The sequence below is a fragment of the Rhinoderma darwinii genome, chromosome 9 (genome assembly GCF_050947455.1).
Source record: "Rhinoderma darwinii isolate aRhiDar2 chromosome 9, aRhiDar2.hap1, whole genome shotgun sequence".
In the NCBI taxonomy this organism is placed as follows: Eukaryota; Metazoa; Chordata; class Amphibia; order Anura; family Rhinodermatidae; genus Rhinoderma; species Rhinoderma darwinii.
In genome coordinates this window covers 52,762,561-52,788,596 of record NC_134695.1, presented here as the reverse complement: position 1 = coordinate 52,788,596, position 26,036 = coordinate 52,762,561, and the positions used below count along the sequence as shown (strand labels likewise).

At 42.7% G+C, this 26,036-nt stretch overlaps 2 protein-coding genes across 3 annotated transcripts in view; both read right to left on the bottom strand.

Annotated features, from left to right (window-relative positions):
• Nucleotides 1-10,928, bottom strand: part of KCNQ1 (potassium voltage-gated channel subfamily Q member 1) — a 106,582-nt gene extending 95,654 nt beyond the window's left edge. Inside the window, exon 1 of the mRNA XM_075837710.1 lies at nt 10,834-10,928. The gene's annotated coding sequence lies outside the window, so the exon portion shown is untranslated. The remainder of the gene's footprint in view (nt 1-10,833) is intronic.
• A 9,387-nt stretch (nt 10,929-20,315) lies between these two features.
• The window catches only part of PTDSS2 (phosphatidylserine synthase 2), a 58,651-nt gene continuing 52,930 nt past the window's right edge, over nt 20,316-26,036 (bottom strand). For both annotated transcript variants that reach the window (XM_075837706.1, XM_075837707.1), the window contains 3 exons: nt 25,588-25,733; nt 23,328-23,513; nt 20,316-20,928 (listed from right to left, as the gene is read on the bottom strand). In XM_075837706.1, the coding sequence (XP_075693821.1) occupies nt 20,802-20,928; nt 23,328-23,513; nt 25,588-25,733 (459 nt within the window). In that variant the 3' untranslated portion in view covers nt 20,316-20,801. The remainder of the gene's footprint in view (nt 20,929-23,327; nt 23,514-25,587; nt 25,734-26,036) is intronic.

Below are 26,036 nucleotides of genomic sequence, written 5' to 3'. Positions count from 1 at the left end.
ATCCCACTGCAGCAGTAACAAGTCCCTACTGTCCGCAGTCTCCTGGAGGGGAAGGAATGCCTTTCATTCCATCGAGACTATGAACTTGAGACTGATCACATACAGAACAAGAAGCACTATTTTAGTCAAATACGTTCTCTTCTATTGGGGGACAAGAAAAAAAAACAAAAACAAAAACAAACAAAACAAAAAAAACACTACCATGGTTCTTTTTATCATGGCGATTATCTATCAATACTGTCCCTTTTATGAATCCGTGGATTGGAGAACGCCATTGTTTCATTTATTTATTATGTAACACAGCACTTACAGAATATGGTCCACCCTACCCGCCATGGGCAGCCACTATGGGGGGGAATGTACCAAGACTGGGGTTTCATGCGCCAGTGTTAAACGGAAGTCCAATGGATGAGATGGACTGCGTTTATTTGGCACCTTTTGGGCTGTCTATGTGCCACAAACTGAAAACTACGCCAGCTTTGAGCTAGTGTAGATTTCCGCTATAGTTTATGCTAATATCGGCTGTAAATTATTGTAATTTTGTTTAGCCACAAGGCCCCACCCCCTCCACTAAGCTCCACCTACATTTTGATAAGATGTCATAAAAAAAAGTGTTAAAAGGCTAAAAAATAAAATCGCAGAACAGGCATGCTCCAAAATGTGCAACTTATTTCTGCCAGACAACTGGTGCAAATCTCATAATAAATCCCCCCTATGTCTGTTTTGTCATAGTTACCCAACAGAAAAAGTCACAACCGGCCTTATGAAAATTTCCTGAAACTATTTACACGTTTGGAGTGAAATTGCGCACTCACAGGGAATGTGATCCGGGGTCCCAATCGGAGATTCCCTTCTTAAAGTCATATGGAAAGGAATTGCGAAAAGGGGATATCCACTTTAAGGGCTTGTCCACACGTAATGGAATTGATGCGTATTTTCCCGACCGGAATTGCGGATGGAATATATGCAGAATACAGTAGCAGCAAAGTGGGTGAGAATAAGCAAAACTCATCCACGCGCTGCGTAAAATTTTAGTTCTGAAATTCATTTATAGCGCGTATTTTTCATTCCGCAGCATGTCAATTCCTTTACGGAAAGTGGACTGAAACGCAGCAAAATCCGCTCAGTATTTTCTGCAGTAAAAACGCAGTAAATGGCACGCTTTTTCCGCAGCGGAATGTCTGCTAGTTTTTGCGGAAATGCTGCAGAAATTTTCTGCAGCAATTCTATTAAGTGTGGACAAGCCCTAATTGTCCTAAAGACAGATTTTTAAGTCTCCTACACATTGTATCCGAGCGAATATCAATGTAACAAAACACGTTCACAATCACGTTAGTTGATCACTTCATCGGAAATGCAGACTTGTCAGCTAAACATCGCCCTCTTGTGGTCTTAGGAATAATAACCTTCCGATTTGTAAAATATGTAAACGGTACATTGCAGCGATGACCACCACCTTAAGCACGGGATCGCGTTTATATAGCGCAGTTAGGTTGTCTACCAATGAACGCAATTTAATAGAGCTAGACTCAGATTCCACAATTATTGTAATGTAGGACATTTAAACAATCAATGAACTTCCTGTCAAAAGCACCTGAACTTCCAGAATTGTTAGAAACACAAATGATGGATTTATTAATTTTTTTTCCTGTTGCCTATATAGCACCAACATATTCTGTAGCGCTGTACAGAGATAGTCAACACCCACATTAGTCCATGTCCACAATGGGGCTCACAATATAAATTTCCCGATCTCAGACTACAATTTCCCGATACATTGAGACTACATACCTTCTAGGGCAAATTTCATAGGTAGCCAGAGAACCGATCACTAGGTTTTTGAAGTGTAGGTGGAAACCAGCACAAACTTCATGCAGATGTTGTCCGTCATCAGATTCGATCCGGTACCCCGCTGCTGTAAGACAACACTGCTAACCACTGAACTACTGTGCTACCGTGTTCCTATCTAACCCATCTCTTCCATAAACATACTGTACAGCTTATGCACCTAAAAATTGGAAACCTACCCGTACAGTAGAAGGCGAAGCTCCACCACACAACCCAACTGTCAGGTGGGAGCCGAGCACGCTTCCCCTTAACCGACAGCCGCACGCACCAAATGATAACATTCATTTTATTACTGTCATTTCAAAGCGGTCTACCCAGCAGCCAGAGTCTGTTAAAGAACATCTCCACCTAAAGATTAATGGTTTATACTAATTCCCTGCCCCTAGTCGTATTCACAGGTCTGGGCTGATGCATGCAAGTCAATTGTAGGTTGATGTGAGCGCTTAAAGAATATCTTCACTTACAAAAAACTTTTGATGTCATAACGACATATCAGATGTTTTGATCGGTGGGGGTCCGGGTGCTGAGACCCTCATTGTTGCTTAAACGAAGGTGCCCTGCACCTCTGGCTGAAATTGGCACTCCTGGTCAGGTTAAAGATGGGCTCATAGATGCTTTGTGTGAGCCCATCTTCAGCCTAAGGAGGAGCGCAGATCACTGCCCAAGGTGCAGGGAGCTCTGCTGACCGCTTTTAGGCCTTGTTCACACGGCACGTATTCAATGCGTTTGACACTTTTACGCACCGAAAAACGTGTAAAAAATTCATCCTTTAAGCTTCCCATTGACATCTATGGGAAAGTGCATTGTAGTGCATAGGATGCGTTTTGTTACACGCGTGCTTAAAAACCGCTTAGTGTAAAAAAAAGAATCGTCAGGTCAATACTTGGCAAGGAAAATACGCCGAAGATGCGCCGATTTCCCATAGTCAATGGGAGTCCTAATTACGCACCACGAAAACACGCCAAAAAACGCAACAATAACGCATAAAAAACGCTGGTATTTTAAAAAGCGCTTTACAGAAACAATAGTGTTTGACACTTTCACGCGTTTTTTTTTTAGCGCCATGTGAACAAGGCCTTACATTTTTGTTTAAGCAACGGTGGGGGGTCTTGGAACTCAGACCCCCACCAATCAAAATTTCTGATATATGTCTCCATAACATATCAAAAGCTTTTTGAAACCGCAGTTACTTTTAAAGGACCAAAGTTACGGTTACCCCCATGTTTACCCTACGATTGACTTCACAAGTGTAGCCTGGTGATGACGCCTGCCCTGGTCCTTGCTATAAGGGGTTTGTTTAGCGGCACCATTTCTGCCTGTGACTCTACAGGAACAATGATTAGAAAATAATAAAATAGATCAGTTCTACAGGAACAAGGGCAAGATGAGGGACCTTTTTATTTTGGAATATTGCACTCGCTGAGCCGCCCCTCTAATTCCTGCTTGGGGCACCAAAACTAAGCACACCCTGAATATAAAATGACCAGCAAACGGTTACCTGACTGGTAGATTACAATCATACAGGGCGACCTTTTCTGCGGCAGCGATAGATTCCATTTTGACGGCACTTCGGTGTGAGAACACTTTATACAACAACCCACATGTCTGCTTCCTGGACCACTAGGAGTATCACTTAGGTGGGGAGGGGGGATGGGATTAACTGCACCCAAACCTGAATTTTCAGGTTTGACTGGAAATGCGCTGCAACTAACTTTATTTTTTAAATTCCTTTAACCACGTCATGTTTGAAACGCTTGGACTTGCTGGATCCTGCCAAGCTTTCACATGCTCACACCTTTTTTTCAGCGTTGTCATGTAAAAAAACATCACGCATTTCATGCATTTTAAAAAAACACCATAACAGCCATATCTAAAGCACGCTGCATTTTGAAAAGAAAAATGCTGTGTATGTACGATCTAATATTTTACTATAGACTTGAAAGTAAGGCCTGGCTCCCATATTTTCCTTCAGTCGGACTTATACGTCGGGAGGAGTGCCGACCTTACGTCTGGCGTAAGGTAGCGACGTATCCCACTGTATAGGCATAGAATGGTATACATCACCTAAACTCCCCGAGCACAGTATTACTTCGAGTTCTGTGAACAGGGAAGCCCCCGAAATCACTGTCCATATATGGACAGTGATGTCATGGGCTTTCAACTACGGAGTCCCTGGACAGAGCTTTGCAAGCACTCTGGCTGGGGACTTCTGTCTTGGGAAAGCCCTTATCATCACGGTCTATATATAGACCGTGACGTCAGGGGCTTCTCCATTCCCGGAGTCCTTGGCCAGAGCACTTCCGATGTGCTGTCTGGGGCTCCGTAATTGAAAGCCCATTACATCCCTGTCCATATATGGAGAGTGACGTCAGGGGCTTCTCCACGGCAGGAATCCCCACGCCGAGCACTACCTGATGCTTAGCCTGGGGACTCCCCAGGTATACATTTAACATATACCTCTAATGGATGCCATACAGTGGCATCCGTCACCCATAGGCTCCCATGTTTAAAAAAAAAAAGCGTATTCCAAACAGTATACTTTTTTTTTTTTGCAGGATCCCTCAGGTCGGAATAGCAAAGTCTACAAAATTATTCCACACTAAAAATAAAATAAAAAAAGTTGCATAGGGACTTTCCCCAACGTACACTCCAACGCAGGGCGAAAACGCAATGTGAATCAGGCCTAACACTGTAAATTTAGTCCAAAAGGTAACATTAATCTCACAGGGGTTTTGTCCCAACATCTCTTTTTCTAAATGAGCCCTCTACGTGTTCCTCTTCTGGGGAGACAGGTAATTATGTAGGTTTATTTTTTTTGCCGCTGGCATCTAAGTTTTTGTGTATCAAGGTCTATTATTCATTTTCTTATGGCTAGGTCTGAACTGGCTCGTAATGGCCATAGTATAATATAAGTACTGTAAATAACTTAACACTGATGCCATCCTCTCTGCAGACCACCCTCTAAATTCCATAGCCAAGAGCCATGCCCAGCAATGGGGTAGTATAATACCAACAACGCTTTATTTGCACACAAAAAAACATGTCAGGAAACAGTGATATCTTAAACATGGACATATAAGATGCACACGAAGGGTCAAACCGGCTAACTGGGAATGCTTTACACCACTTCTGCCATCCCGCTGTATTGGACCACCATGGTGGCACACCTTGAGGAGTCTCCTAGGGTCCACTTTATAAGCAGGTGTGGAAATACCCCTTTAGGGGAGGCTTCAGTTCTGTAACTTACTAACCTAAAGGTCCTATATGAACCGATAACGCAACATCCAACTATTATATAGAAGGACGTTAAAATACTGTAGATCTAAGTGATTCTTGTGCTTTTTATTTAATCTTCATTCTTTCAGGTCATAGATTTTGGTCAACACTACTAGATAAGAAGCTAGTTAATATGTCAGGATATGGGAGGACAGAGTAAATCAAGCTAGAACTAAAAAAAACAATGAGTTTGGATTAGGGACATGATAAACAATGGGCGATCCATCAAATCCGTCACAAAAAGAAAAAACAAAAACTAATTAAAACGTCATCTTGATTATTTATCTTATTGCGTTACATTCACCTGGGCAGCAACGGGAATGTTCAGGTACAGTCAAGTCACCTCTATAAGAAAAATCCCAATGTTTATGAGGTAAAAATTCAGTATAAGGAAGAAAATTGAGATTTATAGACGTAGGCAAATAATAAAAACATAGAAATAACGCCATCTTCTACAAGACATTGCCGATTCCTCTTTTTAGGGTCCATGGACAAGGTACTGCCATGTTACCATATTACGGACTTGGCACTCCTTGTGCTGCCGTATGGTGCCTCCGTCAAGCAGAGTATTCTCCCATCGAAGCAACTTTTATAGGGCAGAAAACAACATGTGACGGAGCCTGCCAGGTTTTTCCTCACGGATGCCTACGAAATGTGGAAGCTCTACGTGTTTCTGTATAAAATTGGGGAGGCACGTGAACATACCGTTTAGCCCCATAGCAGACTATGGCCGCAGTATTACGGATCTATACTACAGCTAGTAATACAGCTTTGGCCGCATCTCTCGATATGGCAGCCATCATAGAACAATGGAATTACATTAAATAATGCAACATTATTTATTTTTCCTGTTGCTTATATGGCGCCATATTCCGCATCGCTATACAGAGATTGTCATCACTCACATCTGTCTCTGTCCCCAAATGGACGTGCACTATTCTGACCAGAACATACATCTAGTGCCATCAATTGGAAAATCTCAGACTGTCCCGTACATCATAAGAAGGAAAGAAGAGACAACAAAGAACGATAAAGAGAAGGAATAACTCAAAATATATGGAGCAGATTGAACAATTGAAGTCCAGATGCCCCGAATTAAAGGGGTCTGTCCTGTAGGATTCCCTTTCATGTTTAGAGGATAAAACAGAGACAGCATTGAAATAGCAGAAATATAGAGCTGGCATTCAGACTACCCCAGGGCATAGAACGCCGAGCACGGCATCGTGCCTGTAAATCCTCTAGAGATACAATGAAAGGAATATCTATGTGGCATAGAAGACAACAACAGGGCAGGCTGGTAATCTGGAGATCATTAAATAGTGGACATCATTAGGATCGGGGAATTTGCAAAAAGCAAAGCCGTCATTACAAAAGACAGATAAAAATATACCGTAAACCTTCCACAACCTCCACCCATCACACTCTACAGGCCCATATATTAACCGCTATTCCCAAGAGCTTTTTTTTAATCAAATCCTTATTTTCTACATAGCCCATTGGGGTCTCATACCCAGTTACAGGTTACAAAGTGAAGGAAGGGGGGAGGTCATGGATGACAACCAGTGCAGACAATTTTAAGAAAGAGACTTGTATTAGAATATGATGCGTGCATGTGCTCTAAGGAGTTCACACGGGGCGGATACGCAGGAGAACACTGCAGATTGTGATTGGCTGCAGAAGCGGTCAAATGGGATTAAACGTCATCCCAGGAGGCCGCCCTGGAGGAAGAAACACAGACTCCTGGGTAAGTATAAGATTTATTTTTGAGTTGTGCTTTTTGCGGCGGATTCGCTGCTAACCTGCCGCAACAACTTCTATTTGTTGCGGGTTTTACCTCCCCGTTGAATTCAATGGGGAAAACCTGCAACAAATAAGCAGAGGTTTACGCAAATATAATGGACATGCTGTGGAATAAAATTCTGCATCGCATGTCAATTTCTAGGCGTTTTTTTACGCTCAGTATTTACGCAGCGTGTGGATGAGATTTGTTTTATCCCATCCACTTTGCTGCTACTGTATTTGCTGCAGGTTTTCCACAACGAATTCAGTTGCGGAAAAATCGGCAGAATTTACGCAACGTGTGAACTGACCATAAGTGTATATATGGTTGAGCCATTGCCAACATTGGAAGTGGCATTACATGGCCAGCTTTATACAGCGAGGTGAATTTAAGTCAAACATTTACGGCATATCCACAGGATACTCTATAAACACTTGATAGGTGTGGGTCCTACGTCTGGGACCCTCACATATCAGAAGCCGGTGACCACCAACCGAAGTCAATGGAAAGGTGGCCATGCTTATGTACAGTCCTCTCCATTGAACTCCATTGAACTCTATGGGATACATGGAAAGAACGGGGAACCTATACTCTCAGTGGTTGGCACTTTTACCTTGCAGCACTGGAGTCCTAGGTTCGGATCCGACCAAGGGCATCATCTGCATGGAGTTTGTATGTTATCTTAATGTTTGCAAGGATTCTTCCAGGGTTCTCCAGGTTCCTCCTATACTCCAAAAATGTACTGATACGTTAAATGGCTTCCTATGAAATTGTCCCTAGTGGGAATGTCTGAGATCAAGAAATTAGATTGTGAGCCTCATTGGTAAAATAAACTGATGTGAGTGATGAAAATCTCTATACTGTTCATCTCTGTGGAATATGTTGGTGCTATATCAGCACTGAGGGAGCGTGGGACTATTTTTAGAACAAAATATTTGCAGACTTTTTTAAAAAGTTCTGACCTGGAGTAGATAAAGGGCGATTTTATATAGTGCCATCAAACTGGCATTATATTGTGTGCTAAATAAATCTATAAGGAGTGATGTTCAAATACACGACTGAAAGAAAAGGAAAAACAGGGAGCGCTGTATAGGGTGGTAGGTCCTGATCTATGGTGTCGTGGCAGCACAGGGTCCGATGCTAGAAAAAAACAACTCTCCTAGCTGGCACAACTCTACCATGGTACGTGTCCTATACCTCAGTGGTTGATGTGGCAGGTGTAGGGTAGTTTATATTAGGCTCTGTCCAGAGGGACAAGATCAGCCATGTTTGACTTTGGTCCCTCACCCTCCACTGCCAAAGTGATTCATATATTGTTTGGCTGAGGGGGACCCAGGACAATGATTTCTGTCCAAAGCATTTTATGGGTACGGCAAAGTTCTGGCATTTCATAAGAGTCACATTGTTGGGGTCCGACAGCTAAGGGAACAAATGGGTTCCAGTGCTGCATGGAGTCACCATTGCAAAGAGATTTACAGAAACCAATGGAAACCGTATTTAAAAAAACGAAATCCTTACCGCCCGGTTATGCTGGGATCCATTATAGACAAAACCAGAATTGTCTGGAGGACCAGTCCAGCCCTGCGTCCAGCATGTGTATGACGGCTCGACGGACGGCACGGCTTTACTGTTTTTTACATTGTTTGTTTTTTAATCTGACCTGGAATGTACTTTATAAAAGACGTATGTTGTACAAATGTGCTTCCTCCTTTCACTACAGTTTCCTCCAACAGTCCAAAAACACGCTGGTAGGTTTAGAGGCTTCCTTTACAGTTCTCGCCTGCGTGTAGCAGTGTTCAGTGTCGGTCTATTATTACGTTCATCTGACAAACTCAGCTCTACTATCTCAGTGCACACAAATGCTAAAGACTGAACACAGTGAAGACTAAGTTGCAGGTTTTTGCCATTACATTGAAAAGGGTGAAGCCCGCTGTGAACCTCTACAACAAAATGAACATGCGGCAGATTTCAAAATCCGCAGCATGTACACGCAAATTCAGCACGGATAATCTGCAGCATTTCTACGGCCCCAGGCACACTACCGTGTTTTCATGGATCCGAGTGGGGGCTGCAAAGCAGGTCATATTCCGGTCTGTGTTGGCGTCTCGGTCTCGACCCATTCAAGTCTATGGCAACGTGAAAACCACGGACGGCACACGGATGCTGTCCATGTTTTTCGGATGAGTTGCTAGGCGACGGGGATCATGGGACCTACTCAGGGGGTTGGGACACGTTATTGACATTTCCTGCGTTCAGTTTTTTTGAGGACTTGTGAATACGGATGACACACGGATACAATACGCACTGTGTTTGCGAACATACGGAATGACACACGGACTGCAAAAATGAACAAAGGATCCGTTGTTTACGGGATGCAAAATACAAATGGTCATGTGCATGTAGCCCAAGACCATTTTATTACGGGCACATTTAAAGGCTATGTTTTTTTAATAATACAGTGTCGGTGTGATTTGTGAAACTATCTTAATACTTTTTAAGATACAGCTGCTTTGTATCCTGTATACAGAGCAGCTGTATCTAGCGCTGAAACCTGTATCCGTCAGGCCAGCAGGACTGACAGGTTCAGTGACAGCAAGGATCGAGCTGTTACTGATCACATCTTCACAAGTTCATAACTTAGATGTGATGGATAACAGGTGGATCCTGTGTATCATTGACCCGCTGACTCTTGACCAGTTAGTCCCGCTGAGCTGACTAATACAGGTTTCAGCGCTAGCTACAACTGCTCTGTATACGTGATACAAAAGCAGCTGTATCTCAAAATTTAAAAATAATTTAAAAAAAATAGTAAATTACAGAGTTGCACCAAACACACTGATACACCGTTTTATTCAAAAAATAAAAATACCGTTTTGAAAAGGTGTACATAGCCATTAAGCCTTTAAATCCCCAATACCTGTACTTACCACAGTTTTAAACCAGACTTAGAATATAGGTTTTGCCTGATAATCCAAGTCCGTTCAGTGGAAACATGGGGAGGTCCAGGTAACGCACCAACAATATGGCCGTGTGTAAGCGTGCAGTCACACGCGGAAGATTTTGTTGTAGAAATTTTCTGCGACTGAAAATCAGCTTCAAAAGGACAAAGTGGGAAAAAAACAAAAACAGATCTGTCTATCACATATTCACTTTATGCTTGGCCCATGCAAAAAAAAAAAAAAGGATTCCAATAGGTTTGGCAAACGTGTGGCAATAGAACGTCCTTGTGGCACAGGTTTGGCAGGTTTATTGCAGAACAAAATACATATGGGGCAGTCTCTGCATTTGTGGTACGCGAGTCTTTAATGTGATGACAACCTGTGCGGCGCTGCAGTATACGGTGAGATTTGTTCCGTGCATCTGAAGGGAGTTTGTAAAATCTTATCAATTACTGTGGAAACAACTCGATTCATTTATGGAACAGATAATATTACATTAAGTCAAACTCGGCTCTTCTACGTCACTCTAAACACCGACACTACCACATCAGTTAAATGATAAGGACCATGAAGAGACAAACAATCTAGTACGCGGTGTCAAATTATAAACTCAGCCCTGCTACATCATTACTGCTACCTCAGACATCAGCACCGCGACATAACCAGCGAGGCCCCCCCTCCGGCAAACCCAACACAGCCGCGTCGGGCCAAAACCCAGCCCAGCCGCGTCGGGCAAACCCAGCGCAGCCGCGTCGGGCACACCCAGCGCAGCCGGCACACCCAGCGGCAGCTACGCAGAGGAAACGCAGCGTATCTACGGGAGACAAACCGAACGCACTACATCAGTGAACACAACAAATATAAAGCCCACACATAGAGTAAGAATACTCTACACCACATTCCGGCTTTTCGCTATAATTATCTATAGACATTATAAAACGTGTAACAAAGATTCTATATGAAATCTTTAGTCGTGGCGCAGGATCTTACCTATTTCCCAGGCATTACTGCAGATGTTGCTTGAAGATCACAGAGCTGGGTGAAGAGGAAAGAGATCTCGGAAGTGCTCAGGTTTCCTCTAGGATCTCACGCCTGCAGCTTGTAAACTTTCTGATACAAGTTGCTCAGAGCTTCACTTCCTCGTTGATGTCAATGCAAAAAAAAAAAAAAAGAATCATCTTCCTCAACATGGAAATTCAGGCTCAACTTTTACATGCGGGGCTCACAAGACTGGTGTGCGAGCGCGGATACAGGAACCATGTCCATTATCACAAGAAAGGGCTCATGCTGCTGGCAGCCATTAAACTTATTGTAACCTGAGACTTCTTGTTAAAACCTCCTCAACTTCTTGTCTTCACTGCATTGTTAACCCCCTCATCCCCGCCTTGTAGTTAAAGACCAGGAATGCAGCATTGTTCAAGGGTGGCAGCAATTTCCATGACTTTTTAAAAAAAAAAAAAAATTTAAATGAAGTAAATGTCATCGAGAACAATTGTGTAAAATAAAAAAATGTAATTAAAAAACCTTCTTCAAGGGCGTACATACTATAGATTGACCATGCAGCTGCTAGGTGGCCCTTGGAGAGAAGTACCCAGCCCTGTTGTTGTCACTGAATGGCCGTCTGTTCCAATAAGGACCCGACGGTCGACTAATAGAATAATAAAATATAAGTTTTAATTCTGATTTCTATCAAATATATATCTAGGATTGTGGGGTCACAAAATAACAATACATGTAAAAGCTGCAGGATAAGGCCTTGTTCACATCTGCGTAGAAGATCCGGCCGAAAATACAGAAAATAATAGTGCAGCATGTTGTGCTATTGTTTCTGGTAAAACCACGGACACCCCAAGGGAAACCCGACGGAGCCCATTAAAGTCAATGGGTTTCATTGGCCGCTGGTGGTGTCCATTGTGCAACGGAAGCGTCGCTTTCATTATTTCCATTGTTCTGCTCCTCTGACGGAGCAAAACAACAGACACACTGACGCAGGTGTGAACCCGACTAACGCCTTATTCACACGAACATGTTATACGCGCGTGATTTTCACGCGCGTCGCACGGACCTATGTTAGTGAATGGGACCGTTCAGACTGTCAGTGATTTTCACGCAGCGTATGTCCGCTGCGTAAAACTCATGACATGTCCTATACTTGCCCGTGTTCCACGCAGCACACACCCATTGAAGTCAATGGGTGCATGCAAATCGCGCACTGCACAGGGAAGCACTTCCGGGTGACGCGCGTGATTTGCGCTACAGTAGTAAAATAAATGAATGAAAACAGAAAAGGGGGGTTTTACATATGAATATACTACAATAATGACATAAAGTCTCAGGATAATGAGTGTTGTACAGCGCCTAGATAAATAATACATTGCCTAGACAGTGCCAGGCAGCAACTATTTACTGGCTATGGTACCTAGTGCACCATACAGTGCCCAGTTAGTTCCATTTAGTGCCCAGGTCACCAATTTAATGTCACACTGTATATAAAGCCAAACACTTCCCAGTATAGTGTCATCATCTGCCCAGATAGCACCATGTCCAGTATGCCATATTTGTGCACATAGACCCAAATAGTGATACACCGAACCAGTATCCAGAGAGTGGCATGCTTTGCCCAAACAGTGATACTGCGCCCTCATAGAGCCAAAAATTGCCCAGAGAGCTCCATATTTTGCTCTGCTCATTTGCTGACAACCAAAGTCCACAGGCCATTCACTGACAACCAAATCCCTAAGCTGAGCTTCCATACTAAAGCAGTTTGTTTTTTTTAATCATACATTACATTATTGTTTAGTGAAAAATATTGCCAAAATGCAACACACCAGAAAAAGTTTCTGCGCAGACATTGAACCTGCAAGGCATGCTGGGAGATTTTAGCTCTGAAGCTTGCAGAATTTTGAATTCATCTGTGGACTATAAGGCCGGATTCACACGAGCGTGTGCATAAGGCACTTAACAGCTCCGTTTGTCATGACCATATGATGCGCGGCTGCGTGATTTTCGCACGGCTGCGTGATTTTCGCGCGGCTGCGTGATTTTCGCACGGCTGCGTGATTTTCGCGCAGCCGCCATCATTATGACACTCCGTTTGGATGTTTGTAAACAGAAAAGCACGTGGTGCTTTTCTGGTTTCATTCATACTTTTGACTGCTGTTGCGCGAATCAGGCGCGTCCCACGGAAGTGCTCCGTGTGGTGCGCGTGAGTTTCACGCACTCATTGACTTCAATGGGTGCGTGATGCGTGAAAAACGCACAAATATAGAACATGTCGTGAGTTTTACGCAGCGGACTCACGCTGCGTAAAAATCACGGATTGTCTGCACGGTCCCATAGACTAATATAGGTCCGTGCGAGGCGCGTGAAAATCACGCGCGTTGCACGGACGTATATCACGTTCGTCTGAATAAGCCCTAATACAGACTGTAACTCTGGATCAGTACAAAATAAACAGGTCAGATGTATTATGTCAGATGAGATAGATTTTAGTAAGATCCATCTCTCCATTTAGGAAGGGTAATATATAGGTGGTCTCTTGATTTTGGAGGGATGTGCCAGAGGCAAAAGTTTAAGCTCCTGGGCCGCGATTAATGTTTTTTCATTTCCGTCTTTTGTGATTTGTACCACACTGCTTGCGATTATGCCCTTCGTCTGACACCTACCAGCATGAGCTATGCCATCATTACACATGCTCTGCCGCACATGGCATGCATTCCAGAGCACCTATGTCACTGTACTTCCCAGACCTGTCTGTTATAAGGTCACAGTCACATCTGCTGGCACCAAGTGCTAAGAAAAACATTGTCCCTCCACACAATAATAAATTAAAAAAAACTCCAATGGGGACTAGTAAAATGTTCCTTTGCAGAGTGAAGGAGCGGAAGCTCTGGGGGTGCCAGTACTAGCCCAGGGGCAAAGCCTTAGGGGTTCAGAAGTAGCAGTCGCACCCAGATCGTGGTGCCTGGGGGGCCCAAAGACCCTTCGGCTATTTGCTTCAGTGATGCTGATGGGACATTACAGTCCAATTGGAACTGCAGAGGTTTTTGAGAGTCTTGTCTAACAGACCTCACTCTTCTGCAATGTATAGCAAGTATGACCTGGTATTTATTAGCTGCTGTTTTTTTTAATACCCTCTGATTTTTATTGGATGTCATCCTTGTAGGACTCCTGCGTGGATACAGTATGTTGGATTAAGAACTGCTCACTTTTGTGAGTTGGAGTCGGCCTAAACAGGCCTTGAGGTGCATAATCCAGTATGACAACTTTCAGAATAGACACAGCGTGATTAATTCTACACTGACTGTATTCAAGGATGTACGTACCATGGAGGCAGACCACGCTTCTCGAGAGAGAGCGGGCGCAGTGCTGGCTGGTCCCAAACTTTTTTCTATTGGATAGCGAGAACCTGCGATGCAAGGTTTGCAAGCAAAGGGGTCGGGAATTGGCTCAAGGGTAGTGGAAAGGGCATGGAGGGGGAAAACAAACACCAGGCCATTCTGTTGTGGGTGGAAAATCCAGCATCATAATAAGGTGCCCATTTTGATCTTTGCTTTGAGGGACCCTCTTCTGTGTATGCCACTGACTGGAGAAAAGACAGAAAGGAGGAAGAAGGAAATCTCCAGCTCACCAATCCTGCGTCTCAAACACGAACCTCAAGGTGTCAAGAAGTACCTGGTACTTCTGCCATGAATAAGAACACTGTCGCATTATAACCACCTTGACACTGCGTCTCCTTTCAATTTGAAAGAATTTTTTGTACCAATAAAAGTGGGAACAGAGCATCCATTTTACCCTCACACAGCGCTGGATCATTTCTCCTTCTACGCCACGGACTGTATGATCAAAAAGTTTTAGTGGAAGCATTTCAGACCTCATGAATATGACTTGAAACAAATAGATTTTCTACATTAAAAATAATTAGACAGCTGTATCACAGAGCTTCACCTGAAGACCAACAAGCGTGGTGCCCGGGCGTGTGATCATTGTGGCATTATTGTTGATGCTTAACCTGACTTACAACGCCAAGGCTCAAGTTCTATTGATTAACTTACCATTCCCACACCAGTCAGGCCCTCAACCGGCTATAGTGATATCATACATGTATTTTTCAAACATTAAATCTCCCTACTTCTTAGGACACTTTAGTTGACAATTTCCACTGCAGATTTGTGCATATTAAGGGGGTTTCGAAAACCCCATCCACTTGAATTGTATTGTAAATTGCAGCAACTTTGCAATGTGGAATCCGCACCAAGTATGCCACGTCTGAAAACGGCCATTATGATGGCAATGATCAAACGATGCGATAGGTACACAAATTACATTTTTTTTTTTTTTATCAACTGGAATAATAGTTGGGCATGTCTAAGAAGCTGAACCCATCCCCGCTAATATGTTCACGAAGGTAACTGTGTTGTATCATGCTCCCGTACTGTGCAAAATATCACAAATCTGGTTTTACATATGACAGCAAAGACCTAAGGGACCATTCTTGTTGGGAATTGGAGCTCCTGGATCTTCTCTCGGCTCATTAGAATAATTCAATAATTTCAATATGTGCAAATTATGTCACGTAAATGTATATGAAGCCACATAAAATAAAATGTTCCTCAAAATAAAATATAAAAAAACATCATTTGTAATATCGTAAAGGGACGGTTACCGTTATAGTGACTAGATAGACTGAGCCGACACATCCCAAGTGACCGAAGTGTCAGGAAGGTGCCTGGTAGGCGATTATGTTACCGGGAAACCCTAGAAGGGTCTTGTCGGTAATAATAGACGTGGGATGAATTCTGGAGAAGCTTCTGTATATTCATTGTTGGTTTGCGGTTGTTCCTCTTTAATTATTTAAAAACACATGTCCTGCCTTTCATCTCTGCACAAATGACATTGGGTAATGTTTCCTGGAAATGAATTCTACATGTCGAAAGCAGCTTACTGTGCCTGTCACTTCAGGAGCATGACGGGTAGAGGCAGAAGCGACATTACGGTATTACCACCTCGTGTAACATCATAGAAGTTGTTGGAATATAACAAGCAGCCAATCAAATCTTTTCATCTAGAAGGCTAGGGCTGCATGGCCAAAGATCGCTTTTTTGCGCTGCCTGCTTTGCATGTAATGAAAGCGAATGTGGCCGCGTTGCGACTCGCAAATTGCCATGAGCACGATACGAGTCGCAAGAAATCCAAACCCGCTAGTTTTCTCTAGACCGTTGCAGCAACCTGTAGGTTGAAACGCGTCCAGATTCACTTTAAATTACTTGCAATGCAGCCAGCGCGACAGAGATCTTCGGCCATTTGACATGTGTTGCGGCCAAAGTCACTGTCGCTGCAGTTTTCATACACAATCATGCTACTTTTATCATACACCTCCCTTGAATTTCATCATTCCATTGCATTCCCATTACACCATAGATAGGGCTAGATGCTCAGGGCTTTTTTAGGGTGATGAGGTCCTTAAACAAGGCAGAACAGGGAAAAGTGATGCCCCTCATCACTCCACTGGCAGGACATGTAAGTGACCCTTCACAAGTGGCGCTTGACACATGCAGATTGTTCAGTTTTTCCATACAGTCGACTGATGTGTCATACATTATATACTATACAGTAATTTGTAACTGATGCAAAAGTGTATAATAATCTCCTTTTAGTACAGTCAGGCTATTATGTAGTCCTTACACCCACTGTTTCTTGCGTATCTCGTGTTGTATTGTTGGACTGCAGCTTGTTTGGTCACTACTTTTTGCAACTATACTATTAAAAGTCAAGTTTTAACTAAAATACATTCACCCTCTTGATACTATGTTTGACATTTGGTAAACGCTTGGGGTCTGTAGCTCTAACAATTTTTTGACTTTCAAATATTGAGCCATAGTTGGAAGATTATTGTCCTACGTAATACTTTTTTTAGTAGATGACCCCGTTATCTAGGTTTAAAACCAACAGCTTTGGACTGAGGTTCATTGGGTCCCACCAGATGAAACAAATGTGAAGCCCCCCCCCCCCTTCATCTACACACGTGTCCTAATAAGTTGGATAGAAGACTTTAATGGAAAACAAAAAGGTCCAAAGCGATCCCCAAGTTGCAGTTGGGTTTTTCTACTAAACCCTTCGGGGACCGTAATGGGTCTGGGCTCATAGGCAGACCCTCTGGTACTCTGCTGGGCCAGTCCAAGCCTGTTTGAAAACATGACCACCACAAACAAAATCCAGGCATAACATTGATACCACCATGTCTTTACTGAAATTTAGTGTTTTTTCACAGATAGAAAACATTTATAAATCAGACGGCACAAATCTTATACAAAACGATAGCAAACTGAATTATACTTCAAAAATTGCAACAATTCAGCCACAGGTTTCCAAAGGCTTTGGTCCCAGCAGCCAGCAGTTCATTACCACCAATTTCATACCATTATTTGGACCTTTTTTCCGATCAAAAAGATAATGTTGAATATCGTAGACATTCCGAACCCAAAGTCAGGGGTGAGGTGGACACGGATGGATATAATTTTTCTCCAAGGGGTGAACTGGTGTCTGTACACATGGAAGATGGCGTTTTTTTTCCCTCCCATACGTATGCAGGTCTATGTATCCCATATCGATCAAAGATGGATATGTCGACACGGAAAAAATAAAAAGGATGAACCCTATGATTTCTGGTTTTGTAGATCTTCTGCTTAGTCCAATGCACTTGAAATTAGAAATGCAATACATTACACGCAGAGATAGTTCCACTTGTCGGATTTAAAAAATAAAATAATAATCTAAAAAAATAATTTCTGGACAATCTTTTATTTACCACAGATAAGGGTATGCGCACACACAAAATCAAAACAGCTCCGTGTTTTGAGATTTTTTTTTCTTAAGGGAAACCAGCTCCTGATTTTCAGACGTTTTTTTTTTTTATCAGACATTTTTTACGGCCATTTTTTCAATAGAGTCAATGAAAAACGGCTCAAGAAGTGACATGCACTTCTTTTTCACGGCCGTTTTTGAAAATGGCCGCGTAGAAAAACGGCTTGTCAGAACAGAACGCCGTTTTCCCATGGCAATCAATGGGCAGATGTTTGGAGGCGTTCTGCTTCCAATTTTTCAGCCGTTTACAGCCCGAAAAACGGCCAAAAATAAGGGAGCACCATTAGGCTATGTTCACACTGAGTTCTTTGCAGGCAGAAAATTTTGCCTCAAAATTCCATCAGATTTTGATCTGCCTGCACGTCATTTTTCACCCGCGGCCTATGGAGGGATGCGTAGAAAAAAAATAAAAAAATAGGACATGTCCTATATTCTCACAGACCCTTCACACGGTCCATTGAAACAACGGCGATATTGAACTATATAGGTCCCTCTGACGGCCGCTGTTTCAACAGCCGTCACACAGATGTTTAACACGTTTGTGTAAATAAGGCCTTAAGCTGAGCGTTCATGTACAGAGCTAATCAAAAGCAGAGAAGACCAGGAACCGTAGGAAGATATTTCTATATCCCAGAGAAGATCTCATTAAAGTCTAAGCCCCAACAACATCAACTTGTCATCTGACTTTGGTCTCATGGTCGTAATGCGGCTGTAAGTGCCCGGGCCAAACGCATGTCATTAGACCCCCGATCAGGCCAGGACTAAAATACAGTACCACGTCAGCCGTCTGAATGAGGTCTTAGGCACCATGAACACTACATTATTGCTTTATGCTTATAGTGTACACCGCAAAAGGACTGTTGACTGTTCCCCAGTTGACCATCCATCTTACACAAAACACATTTCCAGATCAGTAATAAAGCAGAGGCACGGGTTGGCACTGCATAGGTTTGCGGTCCTTTAAGTGAAAGGCCGACAACTGCCACGGAGCTGCAATAGGTCACACAATGCCAAACGAAGGGGATTGCTCAACTCAGAAAACAGAAGTCCACTCAAAGCATATAGGTAGAAAGAGTGGCAGTCACCCGATATCATTCCTTCAATCTTTACTTCTCAGTAGGAAAACAAAAACAAAACGGTTTACCCACTTTTTTCCTATGGCGGCAGAGTGAAGTAACGACATCGGGTGAGTGCCACTCTATCCACCTGTATGTTATTCCTGATCAGTAATGATCTTCTAAAAAAAAACAAAAAACCTCTTTGCTGCATCAGACATTTCAATGCACAAGTAGAATTTCCCAAACTTGTAAGACTAAAAGGCCAAGACGTATCGATATTCACAAGGAACATGGCGATTAATAGTGGTCATAAAAAGCGGTCTCTAATGTGCCAAAAGGTGTGGTAATAGCATAAGCGAGTTAGAACTTGGGTTAAGAATCTAGAACGTATAAAGTGTTTCCCTCCATGGACAATTAACCTATCCTGGTACAGAATGTAAGCCGCCTATTGCCTGCAATTACAATGAACTTCTCTACCTACTTCGAGGGGTTGTAGTCTTTCCGCTGCGCTTGAAAATGAAGTCGATAACCTGGTCTTAGTTAGCGGTGTCCTGCAAAATGAGAGTTCTGAAAACTTTTCTTCGCTTTGTACGGCCAGCTCAAAGGGTAACTTAACATTTAAAAAAAAAACTTTGGACACGTCATAATAAAATGACAGAAGATTTGATTGATGGGGGTCCAAGCACGCCACACAGAGTCATATTCATTAAAAACAGCCCATTTTCGCAAGATAAATGGGACACGCTCGCGTGAATGAGGCCTGAGAGGAGGTGGTTGTCCACAAGACTGCGCTCTGTATCAGCCTGTTCATTCATAGCAAAATAGGAGGCATCCCAATCTATAAAGTAGCAAATGTGACAATAAGGGTCTATACACACCAGGCATTGCTGCAGGCACAGTGTGCTGGTACATGTAGTCCCTATGGGCCCATATTATGGACTTATGAAGCAATGCATCAAGGGGAAAATTCCTTTGTAATACAGGGTGTATATGTGTATATATATATATATATATATATATATATATATATATATATATATATATCTCTATCTAGATCTCTCGCAAACTTTTTTTTTATCGGCATAAAAAAAAATAAAAAAATGTATGCATGCCTCCATATAGAATTGGAGGGACACCAGGGCAAACTAATAATCTGTACAGCGTGAAACTAATACGGCTGTGTGCATGAACCCTCAAACAATCCCCAGGATCAGTACCAATTTTTAAACATTAAATTCGGTCTAGTGGTTTTATTTTCATGAAATGCCACAGGGACCTCTAGGCAAAAAAAATATAAAGAGGTTAAGTTAAAAAAACCTCCAGCTAGACCAATACCACTAAAACTCTGCACCATAGCTCATTATATAAAGATACAAAACCAGTAGTGAGCCCCAGACCTCTTCATCTAACTTCTCTACGATCCAATGATTTATCGGAGGCGCTTCTCTATTACCCATGAGGCACTGTTTCAGAGTGAATTCGTGGAAATCCCCCTTATGCTAAATGGTTCAGCCTAAAAATGGCTACCTCCATTACATGACAGCGACAACATGGGTTTAGAGAGTTTATCTATCTTAACATACAATCAATTTGCTTCCTTTGACAAACACTGAATCTTTTCTTCATGCCTACTTATTAAAACATGAACTTCGTAACTGAAACTTTCAAAAACTCAAACTATGCCACCATTATTATATATAAAAAAACAAAACTAAACTCAGAACCGAACAAGTTACGGTTTAAAATTATTTGCTACATTTAAAACATCAGTTTCTTCACTGCTAAAGCTGCAAATTATTCGATGCAGCTTTTTCCCGGGTGCAAATCAGCAGGTTTGACCTTTGAAAAATTCCAGTTCCCATTCCAAAAGTTAGTGGGAGGAGAAAAAAAAAAAGAAAAAAGTTAGCGCAATATGAGGTGTATGGGTTTCATTATTAAATAGCAGAAGTATCCAATACATTAAAATATAAAAGTACAATTCATGTTCAGTAGCGATGGGTTGGGTGGAAAGAACTTGAATGGTTGGTTCTGGAAAGCTCAGAGGTTTTTCTGTTTGGAAAAGTTACTTTGGGAATTTGCTCCCCCGTTAACTTGTAACGCATCTTCTTCCGGTCTGTACTCTTGTTTCTGGCGGCGGATTTCTTTATAGCGCAACGTAATGTCCCTGTGAAGAGGAACAAAAACAAAATCAATACAACAATGTCTATAAAACTCCTATGATAATTACTACACAGAAAAGCTCCAGCTCTCTAAAATATCGTCGGCCCAGGTTAAACCGTGACCATTTGGATTAATACTGCGGATTTATTTTTCATGATAAATTTAGAGGCCAATGCTTCGTTTTTCTGATTACGCTAAAAATCCCCTGCATAATGTTAAATGATACGACTGCTGTATAAAGAAATATAAAGAAAATAAATTACCACAGAATATTGGGCTAAAAAGGACTTGGTGTTAAAAAGTAGAGATTTATGTTACCCGGTTCCCAACCGTTGGCTGTGTCTTCCAGTGTTTACAGGTCCCTGAACGCCGGTGGGTCTTAAAACCCACACCATAGACTATATACGCCGCGGGTTTTAGCTTGCTGCCCCAGCGATCGAGCAGCTGAATGTCATGTCAGGTCCTTGGCGGTCAGTGACTGCCGGGGACCCTGAGGAGAAGATAAAAGCAACTTTCGCTGCATCTATTTTCTCTGATCTCTTCTACATAGAACTGAAACGCTGTGTATACAAAATAAAGGCAGCGGCAGCCCCTAATGGTCCCGGTAATCTATGAGAGGGCTGATTACCCCTGTGCCTGGGCCTGTTCAGCCCCAGTTACTGTGGAAAAACCATGGTGTAAAAGAAAACACACACACACCCACACACAAATATGTGTGTGTGTGTATATTATATATACATATATATATATATATATATATATATATATATATATATATATATATATATATATATATATATATATCCCACAAACATCTTTTCTCACCTTTGAGGGACAGACCATAAGAAAAAAAAGTTAAGTGCAAAAAAAAAAACAACTCAAAATACGAATCAATAACCCCCCCCCCCCCCCCAATCATTGTAGTAATGCTAACCCATACCCAATTACCCTAAAAGACGTGTAATATATATCAATTTACGGTAGACCGTGACAAATCACAAATAAAAGGTCTATTTTAGGGTAAAACTATATTACGAGAAAAAAAATTGCAAAAAAAAAAGCTTACATTTTGAAAATAGTAAAAAAAAAATAAGCTTAAGAATTCTAAAATATCAAAAAGGATGTGTATAAAAACTATAAAAAAAAAACAAAAAACAAACCTGCATGGTCTACAGAAAACAACCAAACACCTCAAAAATCACGTCTCTAGCCCAAGCGGTTTAACGAACGCGTGCTAAAAATGGCTAAACGGTGTCTGGTCCTGAAGGCTCAAAACAGTCCGGTCCTGAAGGTTCAAAACAGCCCGGACCTGAACCAGTTAAAGTACCTCCAGCCCAAAAAAAAAAAAAATAATTTGCTGCAAAAATCCAACACTGTAAAGTATTTTCTCTCTCAAAAAGTCTGCATTTTTACCTCTAGACCTGCCAATGTACGTTCAATCAAACCAGTCTGTGTCATCAGCGACATCTCTTGGGGCTCCAGCATGGTCTCCGCTCCCAAACAAACCTGCTTAAGTGTCTTCCCTGAGCAATCCTCCCCCTTAATGCCAGTCAGTGCAGGTGCCCTCCCATTATCAAAGCCCTTCTGCATCCTATTAGGTGAAGTGAGACAAGAGCCCACAATGCTGCGTGCCCCCCTCCTGAGGACCACTGAATATTCTGCTTTGGGTGTATAGCTGTCCTTGCAGGGGTTGCCCAGTTTCCAACACCCTTTTCCTTATACCCGATCAGGGAATTCATAAGGTAATAGAGGGGGGGGGGGTCCTCTGTTCAGGATCCTCATCTCTTGCTCAGCGGTTACAAAGATTGTCTCTCGCTTTGGGGGACCTGTCCTGTATTACATAAACAATCAATTGGTTTAAATAGGCACGGTGTAATGCTTCATTTTCCCTGTGGTGGCGCTGCAGGGAAATTAAACACGTCCTGCCAGGTTCTCACACAGATTACAGTTCATTGATGGGGGTTGCAACAGGACGACACTGATGAATTTATGGTCTGGGGATCCTTCTAAGTAGTAAGTATTATTCAAAATGGTGTAACCCTTTAATCTGGCCATACATTATTGATTACAGATGGACTTTTTCGTCTTGTCATTGACGGTCGGTGTGTGAAGGTTGCCGTTCTGGACGACAAGTCCATATGTTAAAACGACAAATTGCCAGTCAGTGTCGGCTTTAATCTGTGGCCTCGTCTGGGCTTCTATTGCCAGGATGCAAATTTGTTGTTTGGCATGAATGACTTTACAAGACTGCACCCAACATGACCGAAAAAAGTTTGCATCACGGAAAAGGTGCTGCCGTTTGGCAGAAAATGGTCTAAAAAAAAAAAATCAACCTTTTAGGATGACCAAAATCTCTAGTGTATGGCCAGCTGGAAAAACCAGGCAGAGCAAGTATCTGCTTACCTGATAAAGAATCGCCATGCTGTCCACAATAGGACAAGAACAATACCCAGAATCCAGCACTGCGTGACATAGAACGGTAACGGTAGGGTTATAGTATATGGGTCGTATTTTACAACAATAAGGAACTCTGTCACGGTGATAGCCGCCACCATCCATGCCTGCTGGCCCAGCTTCTTGTGGAACTTCCTGAAAAAAAAAAAAAAAGGAAAAATTTAGTTATTTGGCAATCAATGAGCATTTCTCCAGGGTCAGTGGCCATTTTTGGAACCTGCAAACATATTGCAAATTAAAGTAATAAAAATAAAAAAGGCGATCGTGGCGGTGAGCTGTTATTTACTCACATTGGGGCCCTACAGACAGGGGAACTCTGCGCTTGCAAACCTACAGTACAGGTGACACAAACAGGACTCTTTCTAAGCAGAAAATCTATAGTCATAATCTATAGTTCATATAGGGTCACAGCACATTTTCTAATAATATCGGCATCAAATTAGCCAGCAAAGAAACGGGATGGAGGGAGATTAAGCGTCTATCCGATTACAGCATGGTCTAGATTCTTTATAACCAAGTTAAACCAGAGCTATAATGCAGGAGTCACATACGGGCCACTAGGGGGAGCTCAGTGCATATGAATTTTTTGCAGCTACCACTGAACTCAATGAAAGCTGCAAAAATATATTTGCAGAGCTCCCCTAGTGGTGACCGAAGGAAAATGCTATGGCTCTGTATAGGGAAGCAGGAGTTCAGAGTTCATCACCAAACCCATATCAGTGGTGTGGTCTCACTCTATGGTAAATACGTCAACTCTGTGCAACATATATTTGGTATCAAATCGGTACCAGATTCCATCATCATCAGAATGTGAGCTTACCATCTAAAGGGATTGAGAAAGATGTATACTCTCATACTTTGGGTTGTCATCAGTCGGTATTTAAACTGGGAGGCTGGTGCTAGTAAAAACTTACCAGCAATAGCAAGTGCCGGTAATTTTGTATAAAACAGTGCGCGTGCAGTCACATGATGTCCTGTGTGGATTGGATACGTCTCCTTTGCAAGGTCGCCCAGCCCTAGGACGTCAGCGCTTCTCACACATGTCCTTGTCTTGATGCTGCTGACGGGAGATTATAGCAGGCCCAAACAGACACTGCCATCGCGTGCAGCCCCCAGAGTCAAGAGCGGAGGTCGGAGGAAGAGACAGTCACACGTTCGTCATTTGTCTGAGGCGAAGTGGCAAATCCCTCTGAGCGTGAAGTCCACCTACACCTACTTTTTAGCCATGTTAGGCCCCATGCACACAACCGTATTTTTTCCCTCCTGTAAATACAGGTCCTTTGTCACCCGTATTCCACCTGTATTTACGGACCCGTTTTCTCCACTATATTGCACTGCACTAATGGTCAGCCCCTTCTCTCTATCCAGCACTGATCGACAGCCTCTTCTCTCTAGCAGTGCTGGATAGAGAGAAGGGGCAGCCCTTTTGGGCAGAGTTTCCTCAGCAGAACGCAGCGATATACAGAAAAAGAAGTTCATACGTACCCCGGCCGTTGTCTTGGTGACGCGTCCCTCTTTTGACATCCAGCCCGACCTCCCTGGATGACGCGGCAGTCCATGTGACCTCCCAGGAGGCCGGACTGGAGGAAGCAGCAGGGAGTTCTGGGTAAGTATTAACATCTTTTTTGTTGCGGAGCGGTAGTCACCGTCCAGGGTGCTGAAAGTTACTGCCGATCAGTGCATCCCCTTCTCTCTATCCTGCACTGATCGTTTAACTCTTTCAGCACCCTGGACAGTGCCTATCCCCTGAATTTGCTTAGCAATGCTCCCATAATTACGGGTGCACACGTAGCCACACGTAATTACGGGAGCCCTATAGACTATGGGCCTGCCCGTGCCGTAAGCAAACGGGAAGGTACCCGTGGCCAATAGTAGTCTATGCATGGGGCCTTATGGTGTTCTTTCAAATGTAAATTTTGTGTTATTTTTTGGCCACAATTTGCAGCAAGCCGTTACAAAACAGGCACTAGTAGATACACTAAAAACCTGTTCGGGATCTTATGGGTGGAACTTCATTTTTATAACATTACCTTTCCTCAAGAAAAACATGCGAAATAACTAAAGTTCCTAAAAGATTTTAAATAAGGGGGGGGGGGGGGGGGCAACTCCTTTTGAGAAGTGGAGCACATGGAAGACCTACACGATGGAAGCAAACGCTGGGGTTAAACAGCTGGTTATAGGCGAGAACCATAACTAATTGTTAACTTACAAGTCGTCCATGAAGTCATAGATCTCCCTCATGGCTACGCCTCCAACGTTCACATAAAACACCAAACGCAGCAGCACCAGGTAGTGTTCTGGAGGCATCCACAGGACACATTTGAGGTAAAATGTGTTGAGTTCTGCCAATAAAAACTATAAAAAAGGAAGCGGTGATTACACAAGGAGATCGCAACGACAGATTAAATCGGACCGGTTTACAGGCCCAAAATTACCCCAATGCCCATAAAACTGATCACAGAACAACGGACCAGCAGCAGATTAGATGACATGTGACAGGTGTTACTCCGTATGTAATAACTTAGCAACACCGAAACCGCCCGACAGTGAAGTCTGAAGGTCCGTTTAGATTGTCCGATACCGGCAGTGAAAATGAGCAGCGATCGGTGCTCGTTACATCCATTCACAAGGACCAATTGTTCAATAGCTGATGGGTTG